This window comes from Megachile rotundata, chromosome 5, assembly GCF_050947335.1.
Source record: "Megachile rotundata isolate GNS110a chromosome 5, iyMegRotu1, whole genome shotgun sequence".
Taxonomy (NCBI): domain Eukaryota; kingdom Metazoa; phylum Arthropoda; class Insecta; order Hymenoptera; family Megachilidae; genus Megachile; species Megachile rotundata.
The window spans coordinates 14,146,039-14,167,479 of NC_134987.1; the positions used below are offsets into that span (position 1 = coordinate 14,146,039).

Below are 21,441 nucleotides of genomic sequence, written 5' to 3' on the forward strand. Positions count from 1 at the left end.
TTTACTGAGCAATTTGTAGCTATTATTCACTTGTTGCCGGAAGTTCGTTATGCTCTGCAAACTATTATACTGTCGAAATTTATTTAACGTTCAATATCTGTTGCTACTGATTACTACTTTAATTACTCGTACATACTCATCAATTCTTATCAGTACTCGTAAGTGCTCATAAATACTCATCCATATTCATTGGGATATTCAAATATTTTAAAGAACATTTTAACATTTAAATATTTTTGAAAAATATCATTCTTCAAATCCCATATATAACAAATAATTTTCCCAACTAAAAATATAAAACACTTTGCTCGAATGAATTACCAAAGTAAAAATTGATGACGTCTTTCGTCAAAAACGCCTGGAAAAATTATTCACCCTCAACAATATTCTCACACATTTATTCTTTCGAAGCAACATTTATTCCGATCGTGTGTCACATTGAAAACGATTTCTAATATTTGATATTCGCCATTGAATATAATCTTGAAGGGTAAGAAACTGTCCCACGGGAAAAATCGTTGCACTAAACGCGCTACAGTTACGCTGTTTACTCGTTTGCTTAGAATTCTGTAACGTTCTCACGTCATTGGAGCCACTTGATTGAATATTCTTTTTATTATCTTCGCTCGTGTGACTCAGAAAATTGATTCGAGAATTATACAGCATCTTTCAAAAACTGTAGCGATATATAAAATGTATTAAGTGTTAAAACAGAAATTGTCGAAAATAACTAAAATAAATTTTGCTATTTTTAATAACGCAAATGTAAGTCAAGGATGACGAATAATTTAGTACAATTGTAACTCCGTGACTGAACAAAATTTAAATCATTTTTGAAGTATAAATAAACTTCGAGCTTGAGACGTAACTAAACAATCAACATTTATTTTTATAAATAAAATTATATAATATTTTAAGTATTAAGTAATTTTTTTGTAAGGATTAACGAAAGCTGAAGCAAAATTGTGTCAAAATATTTATGGTCGATAGCGTAAGTAGAGCACAGCTTAAAGATATTACAGCGTTGGAATAATAAAATAAGCGATGCAAAGAACGTTCATACGACTGCAACGTATTTTAGAGTCTTCTCCCGTTCGAATAATTATCTGGCAGCAGCAGTGTAAATAAGCTTGCAAATTACATCAATGGTACGTTCCAGTTGACCAAAACTAACGGAACAATTTTAACCAGTTTGCAATTAAGTAATTCTCAAAGCGACTGTACGTTAGCTCGCTACCATGTTTTTAATTAATTTCAGTCGTGCTGTACGTGCAACTTTCAGTAAACGGAAACGTTTAAACTGTGCATGAAAACAAGATAAAACGTTCAGGAAATGCAGATCGTTACAACTTTGTGCTATGGTATTCTCAAGAGACTTCTTAACCGTTTATTTCCGCCCACGTTATATGACTGGAATGAGCATTTATACGAAAAAGAAGTAAAACATAATTGAAAGCGTTTCATAATTTGAATTTGCTGCAAAAATGCGTGCTACCTGCTGACACTTTTTTATTTAATGCTTTTTCGGAGGTATGGTTTTTATGGAGTGTTCAGGTTATATTCAGAGAGATTTGCGATGTGAAATTTTTTAATTTTTGGATTGAGAGGTTTGGAGCGTTGGTAATTTGGAAATTATGAAAATTATACATGCAGAGATGGGAAAATTTGATAGCATTGAAGCTTAAGAATCGGTAGATATATAAAGGCTACATTTGCAAATTGCCACATTTATAAATTTTCAAACTTTTTAATTTTTATATTTCTAAATTCTACATTTATAAATTTCCATATTTTTAAATTACTGCATGACGAAATTTTCATTTTTCTAGATTTCCACATTTCTAAATTTCTAAGTTTTCAAATTTTTACATTTCTTGAATTCCACGTTTCCAAATTTCCATATTTTGACATTTCGAAGCTTCCACAGTCCCAAGTTTCCAAATTTCCAAATTTTCAAATTTCTACATTTCCACATTTTCACCTTTCCACCTTTCCATATGTTTATATTTCTACATTTCCACATATCTACATTTCTGCATATCTACATTTCCACATGTCTACATTTCCACATGTCTACATTTCCACATGTCTACATTTCCACATGTCTACATTTCTACATTTCTACATTTCTACATTTCTACATTTCCACATATCTACATGTCTACATGTCTACATGTCTACATGTCTACATGTCTACATATCTACATATCTACATGTCTACATGTCTACATGTCTACATGTCTACATGTCTACATATCTACATATCTACATGTCTACATGTCTACATGTCTACATGTCTACATGTCTACATTTCTACATGTCTACATTTCTACGCTTCCAAATCTTCAAACGTCAAATTTTCAAATCTCCAAACTTCCAAATATCTATACTCTAAAATACAAAAATTGAAAAATTGACGATCAATCAATGTTCCCCCAAGCGCTCCATACACACCCGTCCACCTAACCTTCACAACTACAGCGAGCCATCTCTCGCGCAGATAAAAGTATTTTCCGCTCTTCAACTTTGTCTTTTACCAGCCGCTAAGTTTCTCATTAGAATTTTTATTAGCTGATTTCCTCGCATAATTCGCAATGGGAGATCCTCACGATCGAACTATTTGCTGAAATAGAACCGACAAGGTCGCGATCAATGTTTTCCGACCACTACCGTGTGGTTGATATTCATGGCTAGCGTTTATCTGCGGACGATGTACCGACGTCAACCCACGAGGTGGCATATGAGGAGGTTGACCTAGGCGTTTTGAAGAGCTATGGCTGCTATTGCTCAATTATTTTTTATTCTTTGAAGGTTGCAAGGTTCTTAATTCTTATTTTATCAAATTCTCAATTTTTCAAATTTGTGGATTTTCAAATTTTCAATCTTTCAAATTCCTGTACTTCCTTATTTCCAAATTAGCAAAATTCCAGATTTCCAAATTCACAAATTCCCATACTTCCATATTTCCAAATTACCAAAATTCCAGATTTCCAAATTTTCAAATTCTCAAGTTCCCTAATTTCCAATGTTCCAAGTTTCCAAATTCCCAAGTTTCTAAATTCCCAAATTTCCAAATTTCCAAATTTCCAAATTTCCAAATGTCCTGATTCCCAAATTCCCAAATTCCCAAGTTCCCAAGTTCCCAAATTCCCAAATTCCCAAATTTCCAAATTCCCAAATTCCCAAATTCCCAAATTTCTAAATTCTCCAACCCCCCCAAATTTCTATGTCCCCAATTCTCAAGTTATCCAATTCCGAAACCCCCAAATATCCAAATTCCCCCATTACCCAGTTCCCAAATTCCCAAATTCCCAAATTCCTAAATTCCCAAATTCCCAAATTCCCAAATTCCCAAATTCCCAAATTCTCCAACCCCCCCCCCCCCCCAAAATCTCTATGTCCCCAATTCCCAAGTTATCCAGTTCCCAAACCCCCAAATATCCAAATTCCCCAATTACCCAGTTCTCAAACTCCCAGATGCCCAAATTCCCAAATTCCCAAATTCTCCAACCCCTCCCTTCTCTATGTCCCCAATTCCCAAGTTATCTAATTCTCAGACCCCCAAATGTGCAAATCCCCCAACTCTCAAACCCCCAAATATTCAAATTCCTCAATTACCCAGTTCCCAAACTCCCAAATGTCCAAACTTCCAAATTACCAAATTTCTAAATCCCCAAATCCATAAATACTCCACTCCCCAAACCCACACTCAGAAAAAAGTCGAAGGAAAGCCATCGATGAATATGCAAAAGAAACAAGGTCCAGGGGCTGCAAAGATTTATTAAGCGATAAAAAGGTGGTTAATGAATGTTCCATTAAATTGAGATTCAGTGTGATTTGACCAGTTTTTCATTTTAAACGACTTCTCCGTTGATCAACTTTCACCTGTACTCTTCATTACGAAATATTTCATTACGAACATATCGTTTCGGACCTTCCATACTTGTTCAAGACTTTTTTCGTTCCCACTTTTGATGAATTAAGCGATTTAACTTGTCGTGTTCTCATTTTACATTTTTTGCGAGCTACGAGAGACATAAATGGCACTTTCGCTTTCAATTTCGCGTGTTTTGACCTTCTTATTAATCATTTCTTCTGTTATTGAAATACACTATTAAGTCAGAAATTAAAAGTAATTTACTGTCGAGTTAATAAGGGAATTAAGCTTCTTAAGGTAGACGGCCATAAGTTCTTACAGAAAAGGAATAAGTATTTATATTGCTACATAATTCTTTTTTTAGTAAAAATGCAATGTTTTTGGCTGAAGGACTTGTCTCTTTAATGTACATTATTTGTGGAGTTTTAAATTTGAAACTTATAAGAATTGATCGATATGCAATTTTTAAAATTTTCAGAAATTCGTGATTTTTAAAATTCGTGGTTTTAAAATTTGAGAAGTTGAGAATTTGTAAACTTGAGAGAGACACTAATTATTTCTATTCCTGAAAATGATAAAATTTTAAGGATTCTAAATTTGAGAATTTATGATTTTTCAAATTTAAAATTCATGGTGACAATCTATAAATTAAAAATATTTCCTATGTCCAAATTTGAGAATTCCTCATCAAAAAATACTAAACACAAAAATTCATAACTTGATAAATTTCCAAATTTCTAAATGTACCAGCCTAAAATAAAAACTTTGAGAATGATAAAATATTAAGTCAGCAGCAACGAACACTTTGAATCTAAAAATAATAAAAAATTGCAAAAAGTTATTAAAATAACCTCTGACATTTAAAGATCAAAATCGAAAAGGTGACAGATTTCTCACGCTAACTAAAACACAGAATTTTTACACCCCCAACTTTCTCGTCAACAAAAAACGTCCAGAAAAAGTAGAAGAGATTCTCCGTGTTCCTTTAAAGTTTCATAGCAAACGTTAAGAAGGAAGTTATATCGAGAATAGTAGCGTCAAAGTTTTTACTGCTAGAACGTAAATCCAGTTAATGGTGAACCATTAAACCGCGGACGAAGAGACGACAATGTAAGTTTGCACGTTCTCTCGTTTAAGCTCGTCTCGTGACGTTCGATTAAAATTGTATTTCGCGCGACACGTCGAGCCGCGTCGTCCCAAACCACTTTCTTTCAGCGGATTCTCGCTAAACGAATAATGGATAACGTTTATTGATCGAACTCCCCAGCAAATTCGCCACCCGATGGATGTTCGTTAAGCTTCACAAAAAGAGAAGCAAAATACAGGATGCAACACGTTATAGTTTCTAGTACGCCCTTTTACACTCAGTAATTTCTATACAAAACCCTTCGTTTACAGTTTTTATTAGCTTCTATTACTATTTCATGGAACTCGTTCGTTTTTATTGAATTTTACGAATTTTTAGCTTGAATCGAAACATATTTTCTGACAAAATTTCGTTTGTTTATTTACAAGTGGAATTTGACTGCTACATGTGGGTGGCTGGCTCTGGGCAACTTTGCTATTGACAGGTGGCAAGTTTTTAATCTTTCAGCTGAAAAATTTGATGAATTCTTTTGAAGTTAGTTGACACTGTCTGTTTCACTATGTGAAGCACTGTATTTCTATTACTATATTCAACATTATAGATTTAGTCAGAAACTACTTATTTCAAATTGCTGTATTAAACTTGACCACTGATGACCGCTTCAATATAGGTGACCAGCCTTTTGCACTGGATGGCGTTTTGCTATTGGCAGATGTCGAGTTTTTAATCTTTCAGCTGAAAAATTTGATGAATTCTTTTGAAGTTAGTTGACACTGTCTGTTTCACTATGTGAAGCACTGTATTTCTGTTACTATATTCAACATTATAGATTTAGTCAGAAACTACTGATTTCAAATTGCTGTATTAAACTTGACCACTGATGACCGCTTCAATTTGGGTGACCAGCCTTTTACACTGGGTGGCGTTTTGCTATTGGCAGATGGCAAGTTTTTAATCTTTCAGCTGAAAAATTTGATGAATTCTTTTGAAGTTAGTATTATAAGTTAGATCATAGTTAGCACATGAAGTTAATTTGCACATAGTGAATCGCACATAGTCACAATTAATAATAGAACAATAATAATTTCAAAAGAATTCATCAGACTACTCAAACAGAATCACATCACCTACTTTTACATCACATAGCTTCTTTACATTCTACCACTTTTCTTTCGTAAAAGAAACCCACAGAAATCGGAAAATCCGACAACAGGTTGAGCTCAAGAGACTTCTGTCTCTTGTCTTACAGAGGATTGTAGATGCATTTTTATCCGAGGAGGTACTTTACAAGAGGTACTTCGTTGTAAGTGCATTTTTATCCGAACAAAATATTCTCGTGTAACAGTAAAAGTTCTCCTGATCCTGTAACTTCAAAGCTGCAGCAGGGGGTTCTCATTAAACAGCTGTCACGCGTTGGCGAATGTCATTGGCGATGCTAAAACGTGTCGTGAAAGACATGCCTTTGCAGGACATGGGTAGACGAACGTAATATGAAAATGGATTCATTATTAAATTTCTTCGCAGCCGGGAAAATTGAGTTCCCGAAGATGTGGACTGCGTGGAATCTCGTTAAAAACTGCGATTTAAAAGCGCCGCGATGTGGGGTAAATCTTGAGCGAATCGACACCCGAATATTGATCGATAATTATGAGGATGTGATCGGAAGGGGAGGTTCAGATTTGAGCTTCTGGAAATTTGGATATATGACAAGGTACTTAAGAAACTTAGGAAACTTGAGAAAATTAAGAATTAAGATTAATTTGAGAAGCTTAAGAAACTTGAGACACTTGAGAATTTAAGCTAATTTGAGAAGTTTAAGAAACTTGAGAATTCAAGCTAATTTGAGGAACTTCAGAAATTTTAGAAATTCGACAAATTTAAGATACTTAGAAAACTTCAGATATTTAAAAACTTAACAAGTATGAAACATTTGTTAACTTTAGAATTCGAGAACTTGAATATTTGAGAATTACAGTATTTAAGGGTTTGAGGTTTGACGGAATAAGGAATTTGAGAATTTGGGAATCTGAAAATTTCGGAATTTGGAAATTTGAAAGTTTGGATATTTGAGAATTCGGAAATTTAAGAATTTGGAAATTTGAGAATTTGGAAAATTAATAATTTGGAAATTTGAGAATTTGGAAAATTGATAATTTGGAAATTTGAGTGATTGGAAATTTGAAAGTTTGGAAATTTGAGTGATTGGAAATTTGAGAGTTTGGAAATTTGAGTGATTGGAAATTTGAGTAATTGGAAATTTGAGTTTGGAAATTTGAGTGATTGGAAATTTCAGAATTTGGAAATTTGAGAGTTTGGAAATTTGAGTGATTGGAAATTTGAGTGATTGGAAAATTGATAATTTGGAAATTTGAGAATTCAATAAATTGAGTATTTGGAAATTTTAGAATTCCGAAAATTGAGGATTTGGAAAATTGGGAATTTGAAAATTTGAAAATTTGAAAATTCGGAAAACTGAAAATTTGAAAATTTGAAAATTCGGAAAATTGAAAATTTGAAAATTTGAAAATTTGAGAATATGAGAAGTTGAGAATTTAAAAATTTGAGAAAAATATTTAAATCTAAAAATATATAAATATTTGTTCGACTCTCGTCGACATCCAAAATGACTTCCGCTAAGCATACAGCAACAAAATGGAGGTCACAATGTACCTTCAAATGACGTGATACGTGGATATGAGTTGGAATACGAAATGGTTCAATTAAGTCGCATCGACGAATTCCAGTAAATTCCCAGTGCATGCAACATGTGTAATGAAAATACAATTACGCGAACCTACTGATTAATGCGAGTGTTAGTCGAATCGATGCGTATCTTCGATTTCGATGCACCACAATTATCCGCTGTAGTCAAATGTTTGCAGTGAAACGAACAACGGGGTCAATTTATTCGTTTTACTGTAACGATTCTCTGCTTAACTTCTATTATGTAAATCAATACGTAAATGAAGTGATCATTCGGTACAAATGATATCCGTAAGTTTCGTAAATTTGTAATTACCAAATTATAGTTACAATAGTACAATAGTACAATAGTACAGTTACAATATACACAATACAGGTACAATGCAAATAGTACAGTTTACACGTTCTGCAAGTCACACATTTAATGAATTCATCAATCTTAAATGGTGATAATTTTTGGAAGTTGCAGATGTTTAATGTTTTGAATTTGAAGTTTGCTTTTTAATTTTGAAGTTTGCGAGTTTCCAAATTCCTAAATTCTCAAACGCCTAAATACCCAAATGTCTAAATCCACAAAATCCCAGATTTCCAAAATCCCAGATTTCCAAATTTCCAGATTTCCAAATTTCCAGATTTCCAAATTTCCAGATTTCCAAATTTCCACATTTCCAAATTTCCACATTTCCAAATTTCCAAATTTCCACATTTCCAAATTTCCAAATTTCCAAATTTCCACATTTCCAAATTTCCAAATTTCCAAATTTCCAAATTTCTAAATCCCCAAATTCCTGAATTTCCAAACTCCTAAATTTCCAAACTCCTGAATTCCCAAATTTCTAAATTCCCAAATTCCCAAATTCCCAAATTCCCAAATTCCCAAATTCCCAAATTCCCAAATTCCCAAATTCCCAAATTCCCAAATTCCCAAATTCCCAAATTCCCAAATTCCCAAATTCCCAAATTCCCAAATTCCCAAATTCCCAAATTCCCAAATTCCCAAATTCCCAAATTCCCAAATTCCCAATTTCCCAAATTCCTAACTTCCCAAATTCCTAAATTCTCAAACTCCTAAATTCCCAAATTGTTAAATACCCAAATTTCTAAATCCCCAAATTCCTAAACCCCCAAACTCCTAAATCCCCAAATCCCCAAATCCCCAAATCCCCAAATCCCCAAATCCCCAAATCCCCAAATCCCCAAATCCCCAAATCCCCAAATTCCCAAATTCCTAAATCCTCAACATACATAAAGATGTATCTTAAGTCACTTACGTTAAACTCTTTTCCGCCGCAGGTTTCATTGCTTAAATTTTTCTCATGTTCAGTTAAATTGGTTTTGCTAGATTGAGCTGTGTATTATTTTATGCGAAGTTAGGTTAATCAAACAAGCTAATTAACACGTTTCCTTAAGCGGTGTGCTCCGGGCGGCGGGGTGTCCCAGTTACAGAACAATTGTAAACATTTTAATTATTAACACAAGTGTTGACGTGGAATCGATTGAATGTATGTTGCTTCAAGTATTTTTTTTTATCTCTTTCAAGAGAATAATAATTCTACTTTTATTTGTACAAAACACTCCTAAGTGTTTATTTCATCGATCATGTTTTACGATTACAACGTACCTGTATAACATTTTAATTTTACGATGCAAATATTGTCTGTTTAATATTTTTATTTTGAAATGTCGACGTGATTTATATGGTATTTTAATTTTACAATGCAAATAATACTTGTGTAACATTTTTATTTTGAAACAGAGACATAACCTGTGCGATCTTTTAATTTTACAATGCAAATACTTTTTGTATAATATTTTTATTTTGAAACGCAGATATTTTGTGCATAATATTTTTATTTTAAAACAGAGACATAACCTACATATTTTAATTTTCCAATGCAAATACTTTTTGTTTAATATTTTTATTTTGAAACATAGACATAACCTATATGATTTTTCAATTTTAGAATGCAGATATTTTCTGTACAATATTTTTATTTTAAAACACAGGTACTGTGTGCAGAATATTATTATTTTAAATCATAGACAACTCCTATATCATATTTTAATTTTAAAATGTAAATAACACTTGTATAATATTTTTATTTTAAAACATAACCTACATTCCCTTTTAATTTTACGATGCAGAAAAAAACATTTACAATATTCTTACCTTAAAACGCAGATATTGTACAACAATCTTATTTCTTCATTGCAAACACAATCTGCCCAGCATTTCAATTTCACAAAGCAGATATCACCTACATAACATTTTAATATTAGAACGCACAACTTGCATTCGTAATAAATAACGAATCACGATGCAAACCGTTTCAGAATGCGAATGAACTTCATTTAGAAAAATTGAAGATACGTTTTTCCCTTTAAATGGAATTTTCCTGCTGCACACAGAATAAGGACGTTCTAGAATCGATTTCCATTTAATCGCAATTTAGTTAAATTTTTAAATCGAGTCTCGTTTAAAATGAACGTTTTCCTCGAGCGCAAATATATTTGTTACGATCTCATAGAAACGTACGTGGTTTCTATTGTCCGTGATCCTTTCGGGAAGTAGAATGCATAAAATAGAAAGCTTCTTAACGATTACTTTTCGAGAAGCTCGAACTCCGCCTCGATCAAAGATTCGACTTCGAGAAGACTTTAATGAATAAGTAAGGTTTTCGGAAACGTCAATCTCGAAGCAAGATTTGCATAAAAATCCTATACTCGTATATTCGCATGGGTAAAGGCTTCGATTCGCGTGGATTTATAGAGTTCCATGAAATGCAAATTGAAAGGGGCGTGCCGTATCGAGCGATGTAGGCACATAAAAAATTAAATCGATGAAAATTCTATCGTGTTTATGCAGCTGGACCAACAGCTGCTACTTAATTGCACAACCAGTATGTAGTTTCAATTTTTTAAACGCACCTACGATCTTAAAATATGTAACCAAGAAATTGCTGCTTCGAAACTTTCACGAGGTGAAATTAAATTAGGACTTTCAAGGATAATTGAGAAAATGAACTCGATCGGTATCTGCTGTGAAATAACACTTAGGCTGATTAAGTACTCAACGCTCTATCCGCATAGACGAGTGAAATATCTAATTCAAGTGGGTTATAAATCCCTCTAGACTCTAGACTCTAGGGATGCATTTCGTAACAGGGTAAAACGTAAAATACAATTAATACACAGGTATTTTTGTTGAGAAATGCAACAGCTACAGTGCAATTGTAGTGTGGTCATTATATGCAATTATAGTGTATCGAGTGTGGTTATTTTTCTAGGTTATTTTGAATAATTAAGGACACTGATGTGCTAAAAAAAATTTAATGAACTTTCATAAAGTAAATATTATGTATACATAAATTTAAAGTTTACGTGATTGCAAAATCTACACTAAAAATTTGTCAAAACTTTTTACCATTCAAGGTGATAGCGCCGCCATCTTTCTGCGGCCATCTTGTCTGTTTACCATCTCAATCTTGCATCTTCAAAATTTCAACTTTATTAAACGATATTTATTGCTGTCTAACAATAAAAATCGTCCACCTTCATATTTCTAACTTCAAGCTACTTCCTAAAATTCTTGAAGTGTATAAAAATTTGTAAAAAAAAGTGTCTTACACCTTAGTGTTTGAAAATGATTTTGATCAAAAAATTTTGTACTCATTCATCGACAAATTATTTTACATTTTCAACCAACAGTGTATCATACACATTAATTAAACTATCCAGTCCGAGACAATAAAAGATTAAAAGAGAAGTATTTTCCGTAACATATTTTTCCTGAATTTATCGCAAACGGAAAAGTTTGTCAACTGACGTCATAAATTCAACGTGATGGCTGAGTAATCCGAGCACAATTGATTGGATTGCGGGCCTAATTTGTAATCCGCAGACACATGGTATGAATCGATAGCTCTTTCACCATGCTTCCACCACACACCGACCTGTTGTTTTCCCGTCTGTCGTTTGATCAATCAATTAGAGTTATTAACATGACGCGTTGCCCCACTGAATTATGCTTACCTCTAATTAGTCATCATTCATTTGCCTTGAAAACCTCATCGGTTCTCAAATAATCCTAACTTTAAAGAACTTTTCGGGGAAATTTATATGCGACTATTATAAATTTATTTGCAATTCATATGCAATTATTATGTATTTTGCAATTTATATGCAATTATTATAAATTTATATGCAATTTGCATAAATTTATTTACAGTTCGTATAAATTTATTTGCTATTTATTCATTTGAAATTGTTATACGTTTATTTGCAATTTATATACAGTTACTGTGATTATAAATTTCAAGATTTCGTTGCACGTTTTCTTCTTTGTGTAAATCATTCTTTATACTCTAAAGATAAATATCAAAATTTCTGTTTATTTTGTTTTAATTTATGTATTTGTATTATTACTTTTAGACTGCCTTTATATTTAGTTGTTACACAATCCTGTACTGCTCTTCTATTTAAATAATTTTAATTTCAATATCTTTCAAACATATAAAAGATTTCTGTGATATTACTGATTCAGTGATTTTTTATTTTTAATCTCCATAATCTAAATCTATAATAAAAATCTCCATAAATATGACTGAATCAGACTTGTCACATTATGTGTCTTGCAAAGCAAAAAATTTTATATTAGTTCAAAACTGTTGCCAAACTAAAGTTGCTTTTTTACAGTGTCATATTCCAAGAGAAGCTTTTGTGATTTATAAAATGATAAAAAATAATTCCTCAAATTTTTATAAGCTTACTCATATCTAAATCTATAAAATCTGACATTTCGAACGCACAGATCAGATACGAATATAGATCCACAAATGCATCGATATACTTCCAATTAGCAAGTTACCAGACGCAATAATAGTCTTTGTTAAATTACAGTTGCATCTCCGCCCGATCGAAGAGTGACGAGAGACGATATCGCAGTGTCCTCGCCCGGCTCATCTCCAAACGCAAATGCAACTACAAGCTGCACTGGTACAACATCATCCCGATTATACAACCCTTCCTCGCCGGGGCGAAATGGTCAGCTATCGAGTAAGTAATACAATTGTTACAGGATATCAAGATCATTATTCGCTTTACCTTGCGGCGATTGATTAAATCATCCGACTGAACACTGCTGTGGCAATGAATTGATCAAAGCTGTCCAAAGCGAAATTATCAACCTGTCATGCACCTTCATGGTTATTCAACTGAACTGCAAATTTCCGTTTGCCTTCATTTTGTATTTGGGGAATATTATCAAAATTTCATGAAACACCAAGTTCTATTGTGAAGCTGTTACAGTTTTAATAATTACATAAATTGGTTCTGCCAAATAGTTCTTTGCACCATGGTTACTATTATTTATAATAGATAAACCTAACCTAACTACTATTCTAAATATTGATACAGTAAATAATATGTAACAGTGTAATTAATAATATGCAAGATTGATGTGATCAGTAAGTTCATCTTTGCATTTACCTTCATTCTGTACATGAAGAACATTATCTAAATTTCATGAAACACCAAGTTCTATTGTGAAGTTGTTATAATTTTAATAATTACATAAATTCGTTCTGTCAAATAACTCTCTGTACCATGGTCACTATTATTTATAATAGATAAACCTAACCTAACTACTATTCTAAATATTGATACAGTAAATAATATGTAACAGTGTAATAAATAGTATGCAAGATTGATGTGATAAGTAAGTTCATCTTTCCATTTACCTTCATTCTGTACATGAAGAAAATTATCTAAATTTCATGAAACACCAAGTTCTATTGTGAAGCTGTTATAGTGTTAATAATTACATAAATTGGTTCTGCCAAATAGCTCTTTGTACCATGATCACCATTATTCATAATAGATAAACCTAACCTAACGACTAAATATTAATACAGTAAATAATATCTAATAATAAATAGTATGTAAGATTGACGTGATCAATAAGTCTGAAGAACTTGACAGCTTTGAAGTAGCGAAAATATTTAGCTTGTTGTCTTGCCTCATCCACTTAGAAATTTGATAGTTTTCTCGTTAAACGAAAAGCTGTTTAATGCGATCGCTTTGTCGATGTTCCAGAACAAGGCACGTTAACGATAGTACGTCGAAGTTCCGGCAAGAATAAAAGTATCGGCGGAAGTTTCGAAAGTTCCCCACCACCGCACAGCCCTGACACTCTTTCGTCAAGCCAATCCGTGGATCTTGACGAGATTCTTGATAATGTCGACCTCACGACAGACTCACTCCCTGCCGTTGACACCCCCGATGCTTGTGACAAGGCTGCCCTCAGGTATTTTACTTCGAAACTTTTCGTTTTTATCTTCCTGTTACATTATCTACGCTACAGTAAAGGTTAACTACAATTTCAAGACCAATTTTGATAATAATCGGGTTTGGAAATAATGTGGGCAAAATTATGATAATATAATTTTATGTTGCATTGTCGTTAAATTTTTAGTATGACTGAATCTTTCAAAATTGCTGAAACAATACATAATAATGGGTTTTTGCATATTCTTTAGGTTAATTTCAAAAATTATTTTGAGACACTTCTGACCATCTTTCAATATTCAATATTAAAGAATATTTGATGAAGAGTAATCTAATTTTGAATAATTCTAAAAAGATAATATTGCATATTACACCACATGTAGTTCAACAAGAATTCTTTTCTTAAATTTTCAATAAAGAAAGAATCAAAAATTTCAACACATCAAAATGTATTAAAAACTAACCTAGAAGTTATAATACCAGTTATATATCCTTTTAGCGTTGTATTTTCGGTGAAGGATAGAAATTAAGATAAAATAGAGTTTCCCTAGACTTTCATGAACCAAGAAAAATTAAGAACAGAAAATAAATTTTCGTGTCAGAAGAAATTAAAGCATTAATTCTTGTTACAGATTGAGATGCTTGCTGAGGCAGCTCCAACATGGCGAAATATCTGCAGAATTGCTGCAACGAAATTTGCATTACGCGGCACGCGTTCTCGAAGCAGTCTTCCTCGATGAAACCAAGTAAGTTTCACTTAAAATGTTAATTAATAATCCCTTGTGTAACCAACACCTTAAATAACGTTGGGTCAGTTGTGTTTATTATAGCCACTTCGCTAACAGCTGATTTACTGCATTGTTCCCTGATACGACTACGAGAAGATTTTTAAAATTAATATTCTATTTCATGTATCACTGTAATATTATATATAATATATATTGCATTTAGAATTATGTCTAATCATTTTATTGATACTTTCAATTTCTAGGTTTATTGCTGATTAACAGGTTTATTCTTCGCTACTGTTATAATGTTAATTAAATAATTAATTAAATTTGAACAATTTATGTGTGTCAACTCACGACTCCTGGTAATATACTGCGGTGTATAAAAATAAACTTCTGAGAGATATCTTTTTTTCATTCGGATTATTTTATGAATTATAATTTTTTTAATTTGGATTAAAATTAAATTTATTCTTTTTCTATATTAGATACTTAAATCTTTATATTGTTATATATTTGGGTAATCATTTAATATGAGATTATACTCTCACTTTATGGACCATTTCATTTTATCGTGGTTTTTACTTCTTGAAGCTATTTTTACATTTTTATGTACTTAGGTAATAATCCGACGAAATACAGATTTTTATTTTATCCCTTTCTTTTAATAGTTATTACTTTTTGAAGATGTGGAATATTTGTCAATTTTATGTTGTTATACATTTAAGTAATGATTTGATGTGATTTAGGTTATATTTCTTATTTTATGAGTAACTCCTTTTTTTCGGTAGTTTTTATTTTTTTAAGATAATTGTTTTTGAAATAAACATGTACATGGTGTATGTAGTATAATAAGTTGTATTTGGTGGGAATATTGACGAAAATTTTGAACTTCCCAAAGAACTTCGGTTCGAGGAGTAAGGACACCAAGAGCGCCTCTTTAGCTCAGTGGTAGAGCACTGGTCTCGTAAACCAGGGGTCGTGAGTTCAATCCTCACAGGAGGCAATTCCTTTTTTTCGTTTTTTTCTTTTAATATAACAAAAATCCACGCAACAAACATTCGCTACCGCAAATTCTACAATTTTTTACAATTATTTCAATAATTCAATTTTGTAAATTTCCCATAATCCTTACTTATTATCCTTGTACCTATCATTTCGATATTCCCTCGTACTTTTTTACATCACAAATTTTGCATAAAATTTAAACTTCGTGTTAAGAAATTTTTAAATTCCTTCCAACAATTTCCATCCACCCTATTTAAAATTCCCTTTTCGTTTTCTCGACGTATCAGAATTGAAGCGAACGTGACAACGTCGACGTAAAGAAAAAAGTCTATCCAAACTCGGATTCCTTTTTTACTGCAAAAAGCCACACCCGAGGAATATAAATTATGTTCTCAAATTTTACGTCCTCACAAATTACGTTCCCTATTGCGTAGCGGAATTTCTACACCATTTGTAAATCTTTTTGCAATTTATAAATCTTTCCGTATAATTTGCGATCAACGTTCATCGATCTAAAAATTAACTTCAATTTTCCTTGACTTTTCAGTATGGTAGATCAATACTTTCCAGTATGGCTTAAGATCAACACTTCGGTTCCTAGATCAACTTTTCAGTATGGTTTTCACCACTTTACGATTAAAATTTTCCAATATGGTTCTTTATGATCAGCGTATCCTAGATCAACTTTTCAGTGTTTCTCCAGAAGGAAGGAATATTTCCGCCATTTTAGTTAAGTAATTTGTTAAGAAAGCAGGAGCTGAGGAAGCAGCGCCGGTGCGAATAATGCTAATAATTGTGATAAAGAAAACTGTAATATTCTACTGTTCTGTTCCCTACCTGACACGTGCACTAACAAGCAGTACCGCAGGGTGAATTCAGGAGGGGTTGAGTGCTCTCGGTCATCGCGTAGGGGTGCGGGCCTGTCATCTGCATCCCCTGGGAGCGGCTTGGACTCGGATGGACAACAGGGCCACGGGGTGGTAACCCAGAAACGGAAGCTTCGCACCCCCGTATGGGCAAGGTTGCGAAATATTCACATTTCCGACCTCACACCACCGATCATCCCCTGATTCGTACCCGACTGTCCGACTCCCACGTCCTTCGTCATCTTATCATACGTTAGGGTCCCAATCATGCTTCGTTTGCTCGATCATTAGGGGAACCTTACCAGACCAAACTACACGGGGCTTTTGAAGGCGATTTTTTAAACTGAAATATGAACACCTCCATGCGGGAAAGCTGCGAATTTTTCTGTGATATTCGGTCTTTTCATATTTTTGTTTGTTTTTGATGCAATTGAAACACGTTGAGAACGAATTAATTATTGAGGGATTTCTTTTAGGGTGTTCTTAAGATTTTGTAGGGTGTTCTTAGGGTTTTCAAGGATGTTCTTAGGGTTTTGAAGGGTGTTCATTGTTTTTTATACTCTTCTTGTAAATTCTCACAGAACTGTGCGATGATATATTTTTATTTTAATGTGAAATCAGAATAACGATATGAAATCTTCATTTTAATAATACATTAAGTAAATGAAATTCGAACCTAATTATTTTTATATGGAACAGATAAAAATTGTACATATTAAAATAAGTTTAATGATGTTAATAATGCTGTTATTTATTTGCTACATTATCAGTTGCTTTGTTTGAGAATTTTCTTCAGAAAATTATTATCGAATATGGTTAGTTATTATTAAATTTGCAATCAGAATAAATAATCAAAATAATTAGTTACTTTTCGAATAAACATTCGCAACAATAATTAATACCGTCACTTTAAATAATTTATTCCTAAATAACTTTGTATACAAAAAATTTTATACAGATATTTTTTAATTTTGCATAAAAATAATTTTATACAAATATTTTTTAAAATTGAAATAAAAATATCTGCGATGAACACCGAGCAGAAATAGCAATTATTTTCCTTGATTACCTATATTATATAGACATTAAACGAAATGTTCAGAACGCACTTAATATGCAAATGGGATATTTTGCATCAGCATCACCGATCGGAATGGCAGGAGATTTTAATGCAACTACCGAGCTTAGATATTAATTACAATTTGCAATTGAAATGCATACTCATGCAGCAAAATGATTTGTTCCATCAAAATTGGATCACACGTTCTCGACGTGTTAATTCTGGATGATTGATTACATATTCCTGTGTAGGATTTTCGCATTCCAGTTACCAGGATATTTTTGAAAACGTAATCTCGTTATTACGAGATAGAGCTATAATACGTTCTCTTCTAATCGATACGTAGTAGCTTTATACAAAAGTGTAGATCTTGTGCAGAATTTTGTTAGTACACTGATTGTTTAGCAACTTCTATAGAGAAATTTCTACTATTCACACTGTCTACAATGCACGATTTCTATTAATTATTTAAGTGACATAGTATGAATTAAACGACATAGCGAACAGTACACGAATAGAGTAGAAAATCTAAACTGAAACTAGTTAATTAATCTAATTAAACTAATGAATTATACGACATAGTGAACAGTACACATAGAGTAGAATATCTGAACTGAAACTAGCTATTCGTTCACTTATTAATCAAACTACATATATAGATTAATAAATACATATAGTACACGATCAAACTTCATCAAAAGCAACAAAATACTCTTTGTGAATTTCGATTCTTGGACTTAGATTTTACTGTGCAAAGGTTTATAACGTATTTAACGCTCCATTAGAAAGGCACAATACTATTCGAACTGTGTGTACATAAAGACACAGAGTACAAACAGGAATTAGACAAGCGGGTACTAAACAATCACGATCGATTGTACCCAATAGACCAAACATGTCGAAACTAGAACTATTGTTTTAAACTGACATTGAGTATCTGAGATACCTGGATATTTGGGTAACTGGTAGAGATGGGATTTTAGTTTGTTTGCTCTAACAAATTGATAATTCAAATTTTCAAATATCTAAGTTTATACATTTTTTGTTGAATTTCATATTTTATTGTTTGTAAATTTGTACATTTGCAAGATTTTTAGTTTTTCATTTTTTAAATTCGTAGAACAGGTAATCTTTATATTTGAAATTTTCAGATTTTAGAACTTTCGTGTTTTCAAGTTACTAGATCTATAAATTCTAAGTTCGTCGAATTCCTAATTCCCAAAATTGCTAGGATCATAAATTCTTAATACTTAAATTCCTGGTTACCCAAATTCCTGGTTCTCCAAATTCCTAGACTTCTAAATTAATAGATTTTCAAATCGTTATAGCCCCAAATTCCTAGATCCCCAAATTCCTATACCTCTGAAATCCAAGATCCCCAAATTTCCAAATCCCCAAATACCCAAATTCCCAAATTCCCAAATCCCCAAATTCTCAAATCCCCAAATTCCTAAATTCTCAAATCCCCAAATTCCCAAATTTCCAAATCCCCAAATCCCCAAATTCCCAAATTTCCAAATACCCAAATCCCCAAATTCCCAAATTCCCAAATTCCCAAACCCCCAAATTCCCAAATTTCCAAATCCCCAAATCCCCAAATCCCCAAATTCCCAAATTTCCAAATACCCAAATCCCCAAATTCCCAAATTCCCAAATCCCCAAATTCCCAAATTCCCAAATACCCAAATCCCCAAATTCCCAAATTCCCAAATTCCCAAATTCCCAAATCCCCAAATTCCCAAATCCCCAAATTCCCAAATCCCCAAATTCCTAAATTCTCAAATCCCCAAATTCCCAAATTTCCAAATCCCCAAATCCCCAAATTCCCAAATTTCCAAATACCCAAATCCCCAAATTCCCAAATTCCCAAATTCCCAAACCCCCAAATTCCCAAATCCCCAAATTTCCAAATCCCCAAATTCCGAAATCCCCAAATTCCCAAATCCCCAAATCCTCAAATCCCCAAATTCCCAAATTCTTGGTTCCCCAAATTCCTGATTTCGCAAATTCCTAGTTCTCCAAATTTCTGGTTCCCTAAATTTCCAAACCTCTAAATTCCCAGACCCTTAAATTCATACATCTCCAAATTTCTACATTCCAAAATTCCTTAATCACCAAAATCATAGACCCACAAATTTCCATTTCCCTAAATTCCTATGCTTCATATTTCCAAAAATTCCTAAATGCCAAGCAACAAGCCTTTCACCTCTTATTTTTCACATTTCCCCTAGGAAACTCAGATTTCTCCATCCCACAATCTATCATAGTTTTAAAATTATTCCAATACTGCTTAGAAAATATAGTTAATCAAATATTGACCTTAGAAGAATCTGAGTTTAATTAAAAAAAAACAGATATAATTTTTAATTATCAAATATCAAAAAACTCAATATATAATAAAATTTATTGTTATATATATAACGTAATACACAAAATCTCATCCCTATTGGTACTTGAATAATAGTAATTAAAAACCAGGTATCTCAAAAATTAACAGCTCTAATCGAAACACAGCATGACGACTGTCTTCTACCTGCCTGGCCTGTCTTCCCCCTGTTCTAGCCTCTTTATAGTTCTTTCTAGGTATAACCTGCTCAGTTCTTGGATGACTGCCTGTTTACCAGCTGTACTTGCATCGCTCTGTCAAAACACCGTCTTCCTATTTCTCTGTTTTATGTTCCCCACGTGGCATTTGCATGAAAAATACAACAGAAAGTGCACCGACGTTTTACGGCTGTTATCACTTGTTTATCTGTCGCAGGTATACATGCGTATATTTTAACCATTAAAAATACAGGAGTCTTATTTAAAAAAATACATTACATTGTGACTTTTCGAGAAGAGTCGTATTATTCAAAATTTGATATCATTTATCAAAATTTAATTTTAAAGTTCTGCAGTTCGATTTGTGGATGCAAGGTGAGGTGGATTTAGAAGATATGTGGATTTAGGGATATGAGAATGCAGGTGAGGGAGGAAGAGTTATAAATATAGGGAGATGAAGAGATTGAGGGATGTGGTAATTTAGGATGTGGAGAAATACGAGTATTAAGGAATTCAAGATTTTAACTCTTGTAACGTTATCTAGAAATTTACAAAAATATAGATATTTGCATCTACACATAGATCTGCTCTGAGCATCCAAAGATCTATAAATCTGGGATCTTGTTATCTAGGGATTTAGGGATTTAGGGTAGAAAGTTGCATCTCCACATAGATCTACTCTGAGCATCCTTGGAATCTAAAAAGCTAAGGATCTGCATGTAAATCAGTAACCTTGTTATCTAGGAATTTAGGGATTTAGGGTAGAAAGCTGCATCTCCACATAGATCTACTCTGAGCATCCTTGGGATCTAAAAACCTGAAGATCTACATATATATCAGTAACCTTGTTATCTAGGAATTTAGGGATTTAGGGTAGAAAGCTGCATCACCACAGAGATCTACTATGAGTATCCTTGGAATCTAAAAACCTAAGGATCTGCATGTAAATCAGTAACCTTGTTATCTAGGAATTTAGGGATTTAGAGTAGATATTTGCATCTCCACATAGATCTACTCTCAGCATCCTTGGGATCTAAAAACCTAAGATCTATAAATCAGTAACCTTGTTATCTAGGGATTTAGAAAATCAGAAACCTAGAAATTAGCATCTCCACATAGATCTACTCTCAGCATCCAGTTATCTAAAAATCTGAAGATCTTTAAATCAGCAACCTTGTTATCTAAGAATTTAGAGAATCAGAAACCTACAAATTAGCATCTCTACATAGATCTACTTTCAGTATCCAGTTATCTAAAAATCTGAAGATCTATAAATCAGTAAC

The 21,441-nt window shown here is 32.8% G+C and overlaps 1 protein-coding gene and 1 non-coding gene across 10 annotated transcripts in view; both read left to right on the forward strand.

Moving 5' to 3' along the window:
- Positions 1-21,441, forward strand: part of LOC100881927 (dual specificity calcium/calmodulin-dependent 3',5'-cyclic nucleotide phosphodiesterase 1) — a 245,801-nt gene that overhangs the window by 198,372 nt on the left and 25,988 nt on the right. For 7 of the 9 annotated variants that reach the window (XM_076532284.1, XM_076532285.1, XM_076532282.1 and 4 more), the window contains 4 exons: positions 12,567-12,722; positions 13,761-13,971; positions 14,585-14,698; positions 16,557-16,709. In XM_076532284.1, coding sequence (XP_076388399.1) covers positions 12,567-12,722; positions 13,761-13,971; positions 14,585-14,698; positions 16,557-16,709 — 634 coding nt within the window. The remainder of the gene's footprint in view (positions 1-12,566; positions 12,723-13,760; positions 13,972-14,584; positions 14,699-16,556; positions 16,710-21,441) is intronic. The other 2 variants (XM_012283816.2, XM_012283817.2) reach the window with 1 other exon arrangement.
- On the forward strand, positions 15,615-15,686 carry TRNAT-CGU (transfer RNA threonine (anticodon CGU)). Its single transcript has one exon. It is a non-coding gene; the product is annotated as a tRNA-Thr (tRNA).